Source organism: Penicillium angulare, assembly GCF_028827245.1.
Source record: "Penicillium angulare strain IBT 27051 chromosome Unknown utg000003l_segment0_segment0, whole genome shotgun sequence".
Taxonomy (NCBI): domain Eukaryota; kingdom Fungi; phylum Ascomycota; class Eurotiomycetes; order Eurotiales; family Aspergillaceae; genus Penicillium; species Penicillium angulare.
This window is the reverse complement of record NW_026623162.1, coordinates 3,878,180-3,895,005: the sequence shown is the minus strand read 5'-3', so window position 1 is coordinate 3,895,005 and position 16,826 is coordinate 3,878,180. Positions and strand designations below refer to the sequence as shown.

The window sequence follows — 16,826 nt, the reverse complement described above, 5'->3', positions numbered from 1 at the left end:
ATCTGTTCACCGGTCCACGGGTGTAACTATACATGCACTGCCAATGTCTGCAATATGCAAACCAAGGCCATCTAGCCTGATCGTCGTTTCGGAACCCCTTGGCAATCTACCCGACCGTGAATGAGACCGACTCCTTTTTACCGAAGTTCGAAAATCGCATCTATCTCACTGAACATTGACGGGAGGATACACCAGAAGCCCAATAATAACGCAAGCTCGCTAATCCACTATCTCATAATGACCGATACAGGGGCCGGCACGAGGAGCAGATGGTAAACTGCATGATGCGGGATCCTTTGCCAAGGGCTCTTGGAAGTCCTTGGAGATCTTGGAGATGACGTGCCTACAGCACGTAACAACTCACATGTGTAGGAAACAGTGAGAAAACGGTGAGAAAACAGTCAGAAATTGTTCGGACAGAAGAAAAGAGGAGGAGTTCCACCAGCCAGACATTGCACGGCTCAGCCCTATCGGCAGCAGTGGAGCAAGTCAGACCTGGAGGAACCAATGTCGTGATAAGTGAAAAACATAAAAATCTCGCTGCCTCGGGAATCGGGCTGATTCGCCGCGGAATGCGCTCGATTTTCATTCCCACCGCACTTCCTCCGACTCTACAACCGGCCCCGACTCTCTCTTATTCTCCCTCTTCCCCCCCCCCCCCCTCCTGTTAAATTGGGTTCTTTCCCTTCTCTTCTGTGAATCCGCCCGGTCAATTCTGTCTTATTATCATTACTATTGTTCCACTATTGCCCCGGAAGACACACACACACACAATGGAGAAACCCGCGGAGATCAACCCGACACCGGACCTAGAGGCTAGTCCTCCCCCTCCAGAAAAACGCAACCAGCTAGGAGTCGCCCAACGATGGAAACAAGAATTGAGCGTGAATCACGCCGATCTTGTCTGTCTACTTCTGTGCTTCCTCACAGGTCTCTGCGACAGCAGTGCTTATAATGCCTGGTCTTGTTTCTTGGGAATGCAAACGGGTATGATTCATATCACCATAACTAGACAGACCGTCTTTAACATTTGAATTTCAAATAGGTAACACCATTTTCCTTGGCCTCGGTGCCTCAAATCAGCCCGCAAGTAAACCATGGGGTTGGCTGAAGTCCCTCGTCTCGATCGCTTCATTCTTCATCGGCGCAATGATCTTCTCTATTTCCATGCGCACGGTCGGCTCCTTGCGTCGCGGAACCCTATTCATTTCCTTCCTCGTGCAAACCATCCTGATCATCATCGCCGTCGCTCTCATTCAAGCCGATCTCATCCCCCATTCTACCAGTGATCAGAGCCTGGATGGTGGCCCGCTGTTTTTGGAGCTCATCCCTATTGGCCTGTTAGCCTTCCAATCTGCCGGTGGTATGACCTGCAGTCGAGCACTTGGATACAATGAGATCCCCACTGTGGTTCTGACAAGTGTGTACTTCGATATCGCTTCTGATCCGAAGCTGGTCGGCAAGCCCACTGCCAATGTGAAGCGTAATCGCCGCATTGGAGGTGTGGTGTTTTTGCTCGTGGGTGCCATTGTGGGTGGCTGGTTGAGTCGTAGCAGTGGTGGTATGGAGTCTGCACTGTGGTTAACGGCAGGATTGAAGTTCATTGCTGCCCTTGGATGGTTGGTCTGGAAGGCTAAATGATCTATCTATTCCCACGCTGTACTCTTCTTTGCGCGCTTGCGCAAAGCCTTGTTGCTGGCCTCAAGGGCACATAGCTAATTATCGCATATACTTAGAATATTACATAACCTGTTGCTAGACGTTAGACATTTATTTATTTACCGATGCTTAAAATATTAATTCAATTTTCTTGCTTTTGACGCTCATTTCTCCCAACTTGAATCTGTGTTGCTGTTTTTAGGTCAATTTGAAGCAACGTGGAAAGTTAAATGATCCTACAAATCTACCATCGTGCTAGCATAACGCCTGCTCCCAATCTCTCTATACCATATCCCAGTTCACGGGCTCATCACAACTATCCGATGGATCATCCCAGTTTTCAGGTACCTGAGACGATGCTATCTTCATTCGTATACTCCTTAACGAGCTCATAGCCTGTCGCGTCAAATAATGATCTAGACCCAGCTTTACCACAGAGATACGTATGATCGACTGCTGCACAAACTCGGCATCATGCAACTGCTCTTGCTCAAGACAAAGAAAAACCAAGTTCTCCATACTAGCCAAAGTGCTAGGATGGGCCTGACCAAGTATCTTTTTCTGTGCCTCGAGCACATGTAACTGAAGCGCCTCAGCCTCCGGCCATCGTTTCGACCGAATATGCATATCTATGAGGCTATTCATACTATCCACCGTACTTGGGTGCTCAGCCCCGGAGACAGCTCTCGAAATATCAACAACGTGACTTTGCAACGATTCTGCCTCCATTTCTCGAGTTTTCCCCCGCGCAAGGTAAACTTTCACTAAACTTTTCATTCGTTCCAGTGTGACTGGATTTGCTTCGCCGAGAACAAGGATACTCCCATCAACAGCTTGCCGAAGAGGCGTTTCTGCTTCACGCCATTTCTCCTGCATTGATAGCGTCATGGACAAATTACTCAGATGAATAAGTGTTTCTGGATCCTCGGAGCCATACACTCTCTTCATTATTGCTGAAAGCTTTCTGTAGCCCGTTTCTGCATCTTGGTATCGGCCTTGTTGTATGTACAACTTGGTTAAGTTTGTTTCTCGACGCAGTGTCTCCGGGTGCTCCTGTCCAAGGAAGTCTTTGCTCTGGTGCAACCCTTCACTGCTGAGCAACTCTGCTTCTTGCCAGAAGCCAATAGATGCGCAAATTTCTCCCATATGATCTTTCATTTTGAGCAAGACGTATGACATATCCTCTCGATTTCTTGCAGCTCTCTGCATGTCCTTCGAAAGCTGTACGATGTTTGGTGCGGCACATACCCCATCCGTCTGGGAGATAAATAGTGTTGCATTCTGCCCGAGTTGAATCCATTCTTCTGTCATTGTATATGAGTCTTCTGAAGGACATCTACGTAATGCGGCATAAATGTGTGGGAAGAGTGACTGGCATTTCTCCCAATTCTCAGGCTGGGGAGGCGGGAACTGTGCAGAGATCCTGGCAAGGAACACATTTTGCCATCTTTCGAAGTGCCCATTTGTCTTGAGCCATTCTTGTGTTGCAAATTGAACGAGGCTGTGCATTTCCAGCGTCTTGCCTGTTGAGTCGGCTGTGATTAAGCAGAGGTCTTTCAGCATCTGGAGATCATCTTCAAATCCATCGACAATGGTAAAGGACGATGTGTCTGAATTCTCATCTGTCGCGAAAGCATTTTCGGTTTCTTTAACCGAAGATTGGCTTCGTAGCATGTACTCTGGAATTGCTTGTTTATCGAAGAAACTTGCCAAACAAAGAAGATCTGCTGCAGACGGTCTAGTTTGAAACATATAGTCGAAGGATAATTGCCATGGCACAAATGTTGAACCCCGATGTTTATAATCTCCATTCGTGTCCCGCGTATCGAGTTCCAGCATACCGAGGTCACAAGCACGGCATTCCGAATACTGTTCCAGAGAGTAAGCCGCTCCACGATAGTTAAGGTAAGCAGCCGCCTGGATAATCGAGAGAGGCAAGGAATCCATAGTACCTATGACTGTGTGGAGTTCTCTGTCATCAAGTTCTCGGGTCATCTTTCTTTTCAGCATTTCCAGCATCATAAAGTCATTGGTCTCTGGGGAATTAGTAACGTGAATAACATCCCCAGGCTGAACAAATGCCAACGCGACCTCTTTGGAAGTAGTAGTAACGACGATTGATCCGTTAGTGCAGCCTTGAAGATAATTGATTGCAGAAGAGTGGCCTAAGAGGCTTGTGTTGTTGAAAATATGGACATCGTCTGCTCCGTCCAATACGAGAACCCATTCCTCTCTCCCCGCATCTTGGAGCCAGCTACAAAGCTGGATGAACTTGTTACCGGTAGGATTATTGTCATCGGTAATCCCCAGGAGACTGACAGTCCTAGAACAACTTTCCTCAAAGCGAGCAGCGTTACCTGCGTGGAGCCAGATTACCGATCTTTTTGGGAATGTCTCGCGAACGCGATGAGTGTATTCGATGGCAAGAGATGTTTTTCTATATCAAGTTAGATATTTGATTCATGTTGCGTTTATCGCATTGATTTCAGCTTACCCGATACCACTATCACCAAATAGTATGGCACTAGCTGGCCGCGAAGAGCATTTTTCGTAGATTGTTTGAATCCAATTTCCAGCGTCGAATAAGTCCGGATCGCGTGGGTAGGGGATCGTAGAAATTGACTCTGATGTTTTAACTTGATCCATTTTGGAATCACTTGTTCTTATCTTTCAGTATCTGATTCAAGTTTGCCGGATAAAACGTGATATATTGGAGATAATATGAACTTCTGTTGTCGTATATTTTCGCTACTGTCAGTACTTGGGTGCCTCTGGGGCACATTTACTGACAAGCCAGACAGTGAAAGAGTGAAAGGACGAAAGATTGAAAAGAATGTCTTTGGGCAGACAAGCTTTAAATGTCTTAATAAATACTTTCTGTCAGCCTCAGCCTCATCAGGTGACTTGGAGTATACGGTGCCCCGCGTTCTTTCATGGATGCTGGGCTAATGATTGCCTCATGTTTGATTTAGACTTTTATCATGTGCACTGGTGAGATTTTGCAAAACAGAATAACTCTTTTTTATCATATTAAGGTTGCTGTAAGTTATCCATTCAAACCAAAGCTAGCGATGGCAGAGGCCAAGTGCCTACTGGGATCTATCTCTTAACGTGGGCTTTGGGGATGAAGCACGAGAGCCCGCCCGGTCATCAAAACTCTTGAGCACTTCTTTCCGGGGATCAAAGTCCAGCTCTGATATGTCACCGTCGCTTCCAAGCTTTCCAAGATTTTCTAGGGAGGGGAATGTAAAGTTTGTGGAAGAGCTTGGGCTAACGAGTGGTGGTCGGGTAGGAAGGGGTGCTGGCGATCTTGCCTGAGTCGGAGTTGATGACTCTTCGAAGCTGGTACGACCCTTGAGACAGGTTAGCCACAATCATTCTTTTATATGCCAACTTTGGTTTAGACTTACTGGTAGCTCTTGTGGGCTATCGGGCCTTGGGGTAATGTTCTTTGGTGTGACATCTTGTGACGGCTTCTTCGTCCCAGGGGACGTCTTCTCCTGAGCAAACGATATATCCAATCGTGACTTATTACCCTTCATTGCCTGTATAGAAGATCTCCAGCTCATCCCAATGCTTTTCGATTTTTCGTTCTCAGAGGCCGATGACTCGATAGATGGGCCATTGTATTGTTTATACTTGTCTTCTTTTCGAAAGACATTCGAGAACTTAGACGGCCAGTTCTGACCCTGGAGATCTGGGGACACCGGTAAATCATCACCGTCCTTTGATCCCGCTATGTCACTGATAGATTGTCTCGAGACATGACGCTCTGTCTTCGTAAATGCTTTGGTGCTTAATTCGCCGAGCTTGCTGGTCTTTCTGGTCCCTTCCGAGGGGGAAATGGATGCCACATCACTCAACGTCATGTCCTCCTGTTCACGAATTTGAATCAAGCTCATTAACACTGGCTTTATGAGAGTACTGAGATCCTGAAGCGCAGTCGTGCTCGTTTGGACGCGTATATTCAATTTGTCACATTCCGAGCGGGTATCTTTAGATGAACCAGATTTTTGAAGATATTTGATATGCGCACCAAGAGTAATAAGCGCCGTTTTGAGCTCTGCTTGACTGGCTGCGATGCCATCCCAACGGTCTCTCATTGCTTGCAGATCACTAGATTGTCGTTGACCACCACTCATCGTCTCTTGTGCTAGTTGAACTAGAAGTTCAACTCCGGTTTTGACTCCGCGTAATGCACGGGCGGTAGTCATGAATTTTGTTTCCTGCTCTGCGAGTCGGGCAGAAATATTCGTGGCCTGGTTCACTTCGTATGTGAGATACTCTATAAACTTTTTCAGGTTCTTCGTGTCGATTGAGATGCCCATTCGCCAGACTTCTTCAGCTGCCATTGTTTGCAAGAGCTTCTTTGTATAGACCGAAGCTGCAGCTGCAGCATAACCATTCCAGACCTCATAATCATGTGAGTCCGAATAATCGCAAATTCCTCGAACATGTAGACAAGGGAACATGTTTATCGAACTGGCCGGTCCTTGCTTCGAGCACAAAATACCCAAGTCCTTCGCAACTTGGTCCCTTATCGTCGAATCGTTCAAAGGTTCGTCGGTGGAGCCGATTTTGCCATTGTGGACCTTGATTCGATCATATGCAGGTCGATCGGGTCGGACGATGATTGTATTTTCGTCGAGCGGGCTCGAAGAAAGGCATTCGCAAGATAAGGCATGTCCGTAGTCCGCCTTTAACAGCTGGTCGCGGTGACTATGGGGCTGCTGATAATCATCCTTAATTTTCTGGGTTTTGACAAATGTCTCTTCGAGTAGTTGATGTAAATCCAATCCTTCGTCTAGCTGCACGGCTAATCCTTGTGTCCCGGTAAACAGAGCTCGACCAGCTGGCTCAAGATGGCTGGTATACTCAAATGTGTCCCCGGTCGCATCCGCCACTTTGTAACGAATGATCTCGGTCCCCACCACAACATCGCCCAGGCGAACATCGTTGGTTACTGTCGGTAGTCCATTGGCAATCCCCACAATAAGCAGCACGCGTACCATGGGGAAACTGCTTTTCATATCATCTGCTGCATCGGCGGTAGACTGGATTCCTTGTTGTGCATTCTGGAGGCATGTAATCAGAACGTAGTGTTTCCCGATGCGACCGTAGGTATAGGTATTGCGGTCGGTTCTAGGAAGCACGAAGTTCGTCGTCTCGTATTCTTCGTCGAGGACCTGTCGAGCTGCAGTGTATTCCTTTCTGGTAGCAGTGACCCAGCCGACCGTGAAGTCGCCATGCGACGGTATCATCTTTAGGGGTCCTGCAGCAAGCTCAAGCGATTGAACTGTGCTGTAGTAGTGCGGAGTGCGGGGGTCCCTGGTTTTAAGGATGAAAAAAATAAATTTTTGGCGAAAATTTCATTCTTAAAACTCGATTGCTATTATATCACTGTGAAGGGCGTCCCGCTCAGCCGCAGGCAGTCACCATCCACAGGGGGAATTGTGATTGAAGCCGCCGAGAGTTGACAATCGGCCCCCAGTGTGCCCCCGGTGCGGAGACAGATATCATTTGATTCGTTCGCTACATACGACACGTCATGGTCTAGACAGGGGTGCCCCGTATACCGCGTAAAAGTGGCTCGATTCCGGGACGGATGAGAGAGAAGCAATCGAAAGTGGCTTAGCGGTGCAGCATGCATCCTGCATCCTGCATATTTGGGACGGGTTCATTCGAAGATAGATGAGCTCCTGTTGCTAAAGAGATCTTCATGAATGCTTCCCAAGGAAGATCATACTTATGCGTTCTCGAGAAAATGAAGGAATATATTAGGGAAAGACTAAGGCGATGATGATGAAGCTTAAGCTAAGTTATGGAGGATTTAGGTTATAGTGCCTCAGGCACAACTTGAAATGCATCAATGTGCAGAAGACCTACATAGTCTCATGGATGGTCTATAAGGCTTATACAGTAAAAAGTAAGCTATCTTAGAGCAAGCATAGTCCTCAAAGCCTTTTCCAAAATTTGAAACTTCCTGGCCAAATTGAAGTGATTCAAGTCCCATACACCGACGTAAACCACGCATAAAAAACACGACTGCTCTCAAGTTGAAAGAAGGTGCCTCTTGGACTTGGTTAATATCCTTAAACAACGTTCTTTTTTATCTTGCAATAAACTTAAAGTTCGAGGTGATATTTTTTGTATTGGTGATACAAGGTCATGGAAATTAATTATTTAACGATCATACAGTGGTAGTGCGCTCGTTGGCACCTATTTTCAGTCATGGAATATAAACAAAAATGGACACAGTTGGTCAATATCATGATGTACAAATAGCCTAACGCATCTTTTGGAGAAGAATAGGATTGACCTAGAAGACAGTGCCTTTGACTTGCTTCTTGTCAACATTATAGTTCTTCCACAGCAGAATGGCAGGAAATGCCAAAATCATAAGACACGTGGAGGCAATGCAGTTGTACTTCTGGGAATAGCCCCAGGCATAAGCACAAGCCTCGCGAACTGGGGACCCAACCGGGTACGTGATTTGTGTTTCCATGCCATAAGTCATCAACATCTCGGCATTGGATTGTTGGTCTGCAGGTAGACGCTGGCGAAGGGCCGTCAAAAATGTGTTGTTATAAATGGCAGCACAGACTGCATATCCAATGGCGCTGCCCACGTTATTGAACAGACTGATCAGGGTGAGGGTCATGGGGACACTTTCACGGTCAGCGCCTGCCATGGCAGCCATGTCGTTACCGATCACCAAAGTACCGCCAGCAAAAGCGATAAAGATTTGGCACATGATAATGTAACCAATCGCATATTCGGAGCCACGGAAGTGAATCATGAGTCCAGAGCCCAGCATCATAAGAGGCACGCCAAAGCACAGGCAGGCCCACTTAAAATGCTTAGTCTTGTAGATATACAAGCCCATGACAACAGACCAGAAGCAGGAACCGACGTTGTAAACTTGCAGAATATACCCGGTCTTGGTCAAGCCAATATCGTATACCACAATTATGAATCCTTGAAGATAGGTGTCCCAGAGATCAAAGTTGAAAAAAAGGATCAGAGACAACATACAGGCACCAAAAACAGTGCGATTCTTGAAGACATCCCAGTTAATGAAGTGCTTTCGAGTGAACCATTTCTCCCAGACAGCAAAGGCTGGGAAAAGAAGAACACCAACGACGACCATAGCAATGAATTTAGCGCTAGAATATCCTGTGACGCCATTACTTGTTAGACTGAATGGAAGTAAGAATAAAAGGAATGCAGCCATGATGATACACGCTCCGATGACTAAAATTGAAAATTAGCTTCTCAAACTGGTAAAATAATTATATACATCCACGTACCGTCAAATTCGTGGAGGTAATAAATGATAGACTGCATCGTGGTCCGGCCACTGGGTTGCTTCCGGTAGACGCCCAATCTCTGGGCTTTCTTCTCATAGTACTTGAAAATAATGACCAGGGGAGTGAAGACAAAGGGTTGAATGATAGCGAAGGAGCCGAATGCCCAGCGCCACCCAGGTCCATTCTTGAATGCGGTAGCTGCCAATGGCCCGGTAAAGGCCGTGCAAATGAAGGGAGTAGTGGAGAAGGCAAAGGCAAAGGCTCTGTTGCGCAGCCCAGAGATATCAGCGATGAAGACCTCCAAGATGAGATAGATAAAGTAATATCCAATCCAATACAAGGTGTATCCGGCTGCGAAGGCACTTGGTCCCTTGCACGCAGCAAGAATGATCATACCAACCACGTAAACCGAAAGGGAGAAAAGCAGAGCTTCGCCACGACCCCACAAGTTCAGGGTCTTACCCAGCGGCAACTTCAACACACCACCGACGATGGTCGAAGTAATATAGGCCGTGGTTACCTGAGGGGCCGTGCTAAAGGTACCTTCTATGATCAGCGCCAAATTCGATAGCATTGCCTGGTTGAAGGCCAGTGAGAAATAACAAAGCCAAATGCTAAACAAAAGCGGTCTCGGATTAGCGCGGATGCATGATAACAACTTTGCCCATTTGATCGTAGCTCACCAGGCATAAATCATATAGAGAGCTTTCTTGTCCCATACAAGGGCAGCAGCCTCTGCCTTCTGCACACCGAGCTGGACGGATGTATTCACTTGATCGGGATTTTCTTGGATTTCTTTTTCATCGCGCCACTCCAAGGAGTCCTCTCCTGGTGGAGTATTTGGGGTCACATCCGTAGACGGCTCCTGCTTCTCTGTTCCCTCAGCGGAAGGAACAAATGGTTTGGACATACGGCCATTTTCATTTCGGCCAAAAACAGCATCAATTGCACCCATGGCGACGATTATCTGGAGCCCGTCGCCTCCAGTAGCTCAGGATGATCAGAGGGAGCACACAGGCGAAAAACCGAGGTAAAATCAAGCAATAACCAAGCAAACAAGCAACAGACGCAAGGAGGGAGAGATCAGCTTTTTCTACCTCAGAAAAAGGGTCTGAGGCATGAGAAAAAACGCCCCAGGGACGCGCTTAGCTCGGGTTCTGGGGCGGTACCCACATCTTGCATTTTAATTCGCTTAATCAAGATGGTTTGCAGCCTCGTCTTGGTGTGGCGGGATCAGATAATTAAAAAATTGTCTTTCTCGAGTCGTGAGACCCGTCTCTAGCTACCAATCATCGGCGTCTCCGAGATTTTCTCTAAGATTTTGGCCCGCCGATCTCGGGCAACGCGATCAAAGTAAGAGTTGCTCAACACTAGACCTTCCTATCACAGAAATCGCTTTGTAGAGACTAGAGATGTATTGTCTGCTGCATCTATCATTTTAATATTATCGAGTCATGTTCTAATCTACATGCCAATACTGTCTCCTACATAGACACCCCTATTCAGCTCCAGGTTCATGATGAACTCGTCGGTCGCTCCCGTGGTTACAACTTCCATACAAGGTTATCTGATTGATTATCCCTGCGAGATTTTATCTGATTGGACGGTATTCGTAGACAAAGTTTGAGGGGGCCGGGTCCAGTGCTCTCCGACACGATCCAACCGTTACGACCTAAAGGATTTCTTGGAAGAATTGCGCACCATGAATAATTCCACCCAAGAAATTTTCGCATCCGCGGCCTCGTTGTTACCAATTAAATTTATCTGATCAATTCAATCTGATAATCTAAACGTGGCGAACGGCAGATCTACAACCAGAAGTTGATTGGTCCAACTATCTCAATTGTTATTAAATTTTCCAGAATCGCCTCGGCTTGTGGAAACTAAAAAAAAGGCGTAGAGGTTAATGCCACGCTTATGTTGTATTATCCCCCATTTTACCTGGATTTTGCCCATGCTGCCATTTTTTGTATTGAAACCTAGTGACACTTTCCCACCAATGGATCCCTGACTGAAGGATTTCATCGAGTCAGACGAGTTAAAATACTTTCAAGGCTGCCACTTCATGGGGGTCAAAACGAAAGGTAAGTGGCGAGGGACGTCGGGCAAAGTTCTAGGTCGGATCTTACGGCAGCTTTCCATGACTCGTGCACTTACTGTACGTACAGACATACAAACTCAATAATCCCAGAGAGGCAGCTAGGTGTTATCCCATTGTAATGCTGCTTGTACAAGGCTGTCCATCACTATTGTTACTGGATAGTTATAACCGTACTAGTCTGCCTGGGTTCCCCCTAATCGCAGCTTATCTTATATAGACTTCGGTAAGGCCTATTTGGGGTCGAGGGTTTCTATATTTTATAGGTAGTAACAGCTGACCATCATTGTTCAATATTTAGCTTTTCGTTTCTGTCAATCGTTGGCATACCACTTATTTGAACAGGCAATGGTGTGGTATTGGTCCTTAACCTTGGGATATTCTATTAGTATTAGCATAACCGCCTCATGGGAAACTTGAGCTGCCGCCCCTTCCAAGGTTTAGCGGTCCTTCACAGTGAACGGCTGAGACAGAAAATCACTCATTTTCCTATCTCTTCAGGTAGACATTTTCGTATTATTGGGGGAAATTGCGAGAATCTAGTCAAAATAGCTGTATATGTCTTCTTCATAGGGCCACAAGACCGTTCTGGCAGAACGATAACGATGGAAAGTGCTTGTATGCAACTCGCATTATCTTCGGTTTGGACTCATTCAAAAATGCCTACAGCACGAAGTCTCAAGATCGCAGCGGCAAGGACAAAGTCAGATCATAAGATAGCAATATTCGAAGCGAGTTATTTCTTGTATGTCAACAAATGGCAGACAATGGGTAAACAAGCCCCGATTATGCACAATCTTTGTGCGAGATTTTCAAGCCCTTGAGGTCCTAGAATGAGCTGTATGAAAGTACTGATATTTACGAGGAATCATATTTTCCAACGTGCATATTCCTGTAGGTCAGCACTACCTACCTATTGCCAAGTGCCAACGGTTCCAACATCGTAAATCCAAATAAGAGCTCCACATTGTCAATTCATTTCCATGTGGATATTGCACCTCCAGTGCATCCATATAGGTAGGGTTTAGCACTACCTTAAATATACTATTAATGTAGATTACTGGAACTGAAGTAAACTTAAAGTGGGATATCAGTCTCATTATTGGGACTCGATAATTAGAGATATGTCAATAAATATTTCCATTTTTCGTTCACTAGCAAACCCTACCCCAAAATCTTTGAGATCAACTCGTTCAGTTCCTGGGCAACAAAGTCCGGGTTGTCCCGCTGAACAAAGTGGCCGGAATGAGGGGAAAATAGTGGGCCCTTGCTTCTTGCCGCCTCAGTTATCTTGGCTAAGTCTTCATTGTATTTATGCCAGTAAGGGTTGAGGTAAGCATTGGTGATAGCTTCTGGGGGGCCCATCTTGGCTGACTCTGCCGCAAATGTATCAAAATCATGACCAACAACTGTCAGAAAGGGTCCCCTGTCACCAGGTCCTTTGAGAACAGGACCATCACTTGCAGGTAGAAGAGTACGGAAGTTTCTGCGGCTGAAGCCTTCCTTATTCCCAACATCAGGATGAAATATCTTCTGTGTTCCCATCCGGGTGCCGCGCAAGCCCTCTACAGAAACGCCAGGAGGGAGTGTACTAGGGTCGAAGTTTTCGTCATCCGGATCGGGGAAAACTGAAACGAAGTCGGTGTTGGCCAGCATGCTATCTAACAATAGAAGACCCGTGACAGTGCCCGAGTATTCTTGTGCGTAGAGACGAGCCACCGCGCATCCGATGGAGTTTGCCATGAAGACAATAGGTAGAGTGTCTACGTCTGATATTCCCAGTTTATCTTTGGCAATTTGGACAATGAGCTGGCGCAGATCTTGTATGACAACAGTAGCGTCATGGCCGTGGGTAGGATCTGGAGAATTTGCATCATGAGGATCTCGATCAACTGTTTGGCCTTGACCAAAGCGATCATAGGTCAGGATGGCAGGTAATGTGGCTCCTTGACGAAGTTCCTTGAACTTAGTAATTGCAGGAACCCAAAACTCTTGTGGGAGACCCAGCCCGTTTAGGCATACCACCAGCAATTGCGCTTGTGGGGTAGCTTCATAGAAGTTATAGCAGATCTGCGCTGTAGGTTTCGTGTCCAAAGTGATGAAAGACATGTTGCTTGGAATATTTTTAGAATTTTGAGATGATGAGTCTCAGAAATAAAGAAGAGGGAAAATGTTCAATTTATAGCGAAGTAAGACTGCTGACGGTAACCAGCGGTAGCTTCAGCACTGAGCTAACCATGAAGGCTGAGCCGTCATATAGTGGGGGCTTGCCTTGATTGGCTGCTTCGGGTATTTTGGCAACCCCACCTTGTTATATGAAGCTGCACATGTGTAGATACCACGTTGGGGAACCTGGCAATAGGTAGAGCTACAATCGCCGCAGTATTTTACTATTTCGGGCAGTATTTGATTAAGGGTAGTGCTAATGCGACCCTTCAGCTAATGCGACCCCCTTTCATTCCCAATAGGTAAAGTTTGTCTTGTTTATAAAGTTCCTCCTACCGCCTTCCACTCCCTACCTTTCTAATAGAGATATCGTCCTTTCTCCACCTATATCCAGACTTTAATTAAGAGCAGAGACAATATAGATGTAGTAAATTCAATCGAAGACAAGATAGGTACTTTGGAACGATATTCATATTGTCTGAAAGGGGTAGAGGAAGGAAGAAAAGTGGTGAGAGATTTACATATCCAGTAGAAAAGTGGCAGAAACTTTAGTGGAAAGTGCAAACAAGATAAACTTATCCTATTGGGGATTAAGGGGGTCGCATTAGCTGAAGGGGGGGTTTCATATTAGTATTATCCTATATTAGGAGCGTATGAGGTTAGGTTGGGGGCCAAAAACTTATTGCCAGATCATTACGCCACTCTATCCCCTAGCATATCGACCTGAAGATCCTTCGACTCCATTTGAATCACCAGCCGCAAATTCTATGAGCGAATCGTTGCTGATCAAGTATGGGGGGCAGACCGTGGACATCAAAGGGCTGCTGGAACTGTAAAAAGCGCAAGGTTAAGGTCTGTGCATCTCAATTCCCTCCGCCCCCGGGATATCGCTGATAATAATTCAAGTGCGACGAGAAAAAACCCGAATGTGAGCGATGTATCAAACGCAAAGACAAATGCTTTGGATATGTGGGAAGCCACCAGTTCATTGGGGGTCCCGTTTTAAAACGACCGCCACGGTCGGACGATCTTATAGTTGAAGTTCACCCCGGGGTGGCCACGCGTGCTCAGCTCTTTGCATCTTTCATACATATTTCATTCCCTACTGAGACCCCAACATCTTATCTTGATCCATGGCAATTTTTAGTCACTGGGATTGAGGCTCTTCCTCGAAAGACTCGAATGCTTGAGAAAGCCATTTTTGCCATGTCCTGTGTATTTGTGGGAAAGGTTAATCATGACGACCGGATCTTCCATCATGGCCTTAACCTATATAACAGTGCAATACAAACTATGTGTCGCATGATATCCAGAAATTCTTACAGTGATGACCTCATATATACTTCTGTCATCTTCCAGGAGATTCTAGTATGATTCAAGCATCCTTCTTTCCGCCCCATCTATAATGTCGTTTAGCCAAGAAGAAACTGACGAATGAATGATAATTCAGCCATTTTATTGTCCTTACGGCTTGGACAAATGGGCTGCTCATGTCGCAGGAGCAAATGCAGTTATAAGAAGGTATCGAGATAAGGCACCGTGGAATCCTCTTATGGATGCGATCTACAATCATTTTGAAAAAGTGGCTATTGTAAGTACCAGGACAGTTTGCCTCCTTGTAAACGATTTTTCTGACTTATTTAATATAGGTATTACCGTCGACAGGAACAAGCCTCTCAAAGGTGGAATATGATCATGTAATGGAGCCCACCAATGGGAACCCATTGCTTGAACTCATGCAGATATTCGCTGATGTTGGGCCGATATTCTCTACCATGCGGTCAATCGACCACTCTAATCCTGAGGCTTGCCAACTTTTATTACTCAGATGCTGGGGGGCGAAGGGAAGGTTACTCAATTGGTCTAACGAAAGACATCTTGGAAGCAGTCTTCTGTTGGAATGTGCTTCAGCTGAATTTGGGGATAAGGATATTCCACCCACAGATGCATTGTTTGGGCAGCCGTATCTATTTGCATCACAGGATGACGCAGTGCTGCATTTGACATTATGGGCGCAGTTAGTTATAGTCCACAAGCTGATCCACCATGCACACTCCCTTGTGACGTTACATACAAACGAAGATGGCTCACCCTCTGTGGATCTCCTAGAAGGCGAGGACCTTCTCCTCTCGGCACAATATGCGGACATGGTAGCACGAGGTATACCCTACTGCATACAGCAGAGTATGAGATCCTCCATAATGCACATGATGGCGTTTATATTGAGTGTGATATCAACAACCTTCAGTGACTTTCGGGATCGTGATAAATTCGACTGGCTGCAACAGATCTTCAATTATTCTGCAAGGCGTGGGTTTGAATATGCTGCTCGTCTTGCGGAATTGGCGAGAGATACATGGGCTCACCAGGAACAATCCGGAGCAGAAGATTCTTATGCGTCATCTAGTCTGGAGATGATCATCACGCAGAGCCATGACGAAGGTTCACGAAACGAAGAATATCTTGAGAGAAAGCATATGTCCTTTCTTACTTGAGATACTGAACTTTCGAATGCAATACAATCGTCAAAAGAAGCAGAAATCAAGTTCCGGGCGGGCAAATCGCTCAAATTGGACCATCTCAAATCCTAGTAAATAAAAACAAAATTAAGTAACCGGCCAAATGGCTAAAGCAACGCCTTGCTTGAGTGAAACTGCACCAAGGGTAGTTAGTGGAAGTACCATCGTAAACTGGGCAAGCGTTCTCGGTTGTATCAAGAGTCGCCTTTGGAAGAAAAAAGGGGACAGTACATCATGACCTATCCTACATTGAGAGTAAGGCAACTTATCTCATACAGCCGACGATAAAAAAAAGTCTGGAACGGAGAATTTTAATTGCCAGTAGTTCATGCATGCATGGCCCTGGAATTCTCAGGTGCTGACATCGGCGCAAGGGTGAGTAAGCGAAAGGAAGGGGGCTGAGCCACGAGATGTTTCTCGTATCTTTCAGAACTTCCCTCCTGACAACTTACTTCCTTTCAGTCTCCATCATCAAAAGGTCCCCAAGAGCATAATTCTTTCCTATCTCTCAGCTTTGTTACTAAATACACCTCATCTCGAGTCAAATAACACTCCTAGACACTCCATTTTGCTATGGACGATGTGCATACACTTGGAATACAACTCTCCGGCCTTTGCGGGCTGCTGAAAAGCGACGCGATGCTTCCCTCCTATAATTCCTTTGAAGAACTATCATCTGGGGAATCGGACAGGATAAAAACAGAAAAAGAAATGGCAAAAAAGAAAGTGACCAAACCCGGGCTCGATCCGAGGACCTTATCGGTAAGGAAGTCATGCGACTGTTAACGATACGTGATAACCAACTACACCATTCGGCCGTTACTTGATGGTATAATGTTTGAAATTATGGTACATAAAAGCAAACAACGCTGGCCTATGGCTCTGGTGCGCAGTTGTAGGAGCAAAGAAATTCGATTAAATGATCGTTCTCAATTATTTACGAGTTGTCAGTTAACTACTAATTGTTAAATAAATTCTTCCCAATGTTCAGCCGGCTGAACCTGGTGCTTCCAAGGTTACCAAAAATCCATCCATTGAATTAATTACTGGCAGTACTCGCTTGTCGGAATATAC

The 16,826-nt window shown here is 45.9% G+C and overlaps 6 protein-coding genes across 6 annotated transcripts; 2 read left to right on the top strand and 4 right to left on the bottom strand.

The window, feature by feature from the left end:
- Nucleotides 1-773: 773 nt before the first annotated feature.
- N7478_003594 (YoaK family protein) lies at nt 774-1,641 on the top strand (the record flags this gene model as incomplete). Its single annotated transcript, XM_056919808.1, has 2 exons — nt 774-987; nt 1,046-1,641. The coding sequence occupies 2 exons, from the start codon at nt 774-776 to the stop codon at nt 1,639-1,641; spliced, it is 810 nt and encodes a 269-aa protein (XP_056782966.1).
- Nucleotides 1,642-1,941: 300 nt separating this feature from the next.
- Nucleotides 1,942-4,305, bottom strand: N7478_003593 (uncharacterized protein; the record flags this gene model as incomplete). The annotated part of the gene is made up of 2 exons (XM_056919807.1): nt 1,942-4,096; nt 4,154-4,305. 2 exons carry the CDS (start codon nt 4,303-4,305, stop codon nt 1,942-1,944), a joined length of 2,307 nt encoding a protein of 768 aa, XP_056782965.1.
- Nucleotides 4,306-4,748: 443 nt separating this feature from the next.
- On the bottom strand, nt 4,749-6,920 carry N7478_003592 (uncharacterized protein; the record flags this gene model as incomplete). The annotated part of the gene is made up of 2 exons (XM_056919806.1): nt 4,749-5,012; nt 5,070-6,920. The coding sequence occupies 2 exons, from the start codon at nt 6,918-6,920 to the stop codon at nt 4,749-4,751; spliced, it is 2,115 nt and encodes a 704-aa protein (XP_056782964.1).
- Nucleotides 6,921-7,978: 1,058 nt separating this feature from the next.
- Nucleotides 7,979-9,924, bottom strand: N7478_003591 (siderochrome-iron transporter; the record flags this gene model as incomplete). The annotated part of the gene is made up of 3 exons (XM_056919805.1): nt 7,979-8,913; nt 8,970-9,583; nt 9,653-9,924. 3 exons carry the CDS (start codon nt 9,922-9,924, stop codon nt 7,979-7,981), a joined length of 1,821 nt encoding a protein of 606 aa, XP_056782963.1.
- A 2,307-nt stretch (nt 9,925-12,231) lies between these two features.
- On the bottom strand, nt 12,232-13,176 carry N7478_003590 (alpha/beta fold hydrolase; the record flags this gene model as incomplete). Its single annotated transcript, XM_056919804.1, has 1 exon — nt 12,232-13,176. The coding sequence occupies one exon, from the start codon at nt 13,174-13,176 to the stop codon at nt 12,232-12,234; it is 945 nt and encodes a 314-aa protein (XP_056782962.1).
- Nucleotides 13,177-14,785: 1,609 nt separating this feature from the next.
- N7478_003589 (uncharacterized protein) lies at nt 14,786-15,728 on the top strand (the record flags this gene model as incomplete). Its single annotated transcript, XM_056919803.1, has 2 exons — nt 14,786-14,824; nt 14,883-15,728. 2 exons carry the CDS (start codon nt 14,786-14,788, stop codon nt 15,726-15,728), a joined length of 885 nt encoding a protein of 294 aa, XP_056782961.1.
- Nucleotides 15,729-16,826: the final 1,098 nt, after the last annotated feature.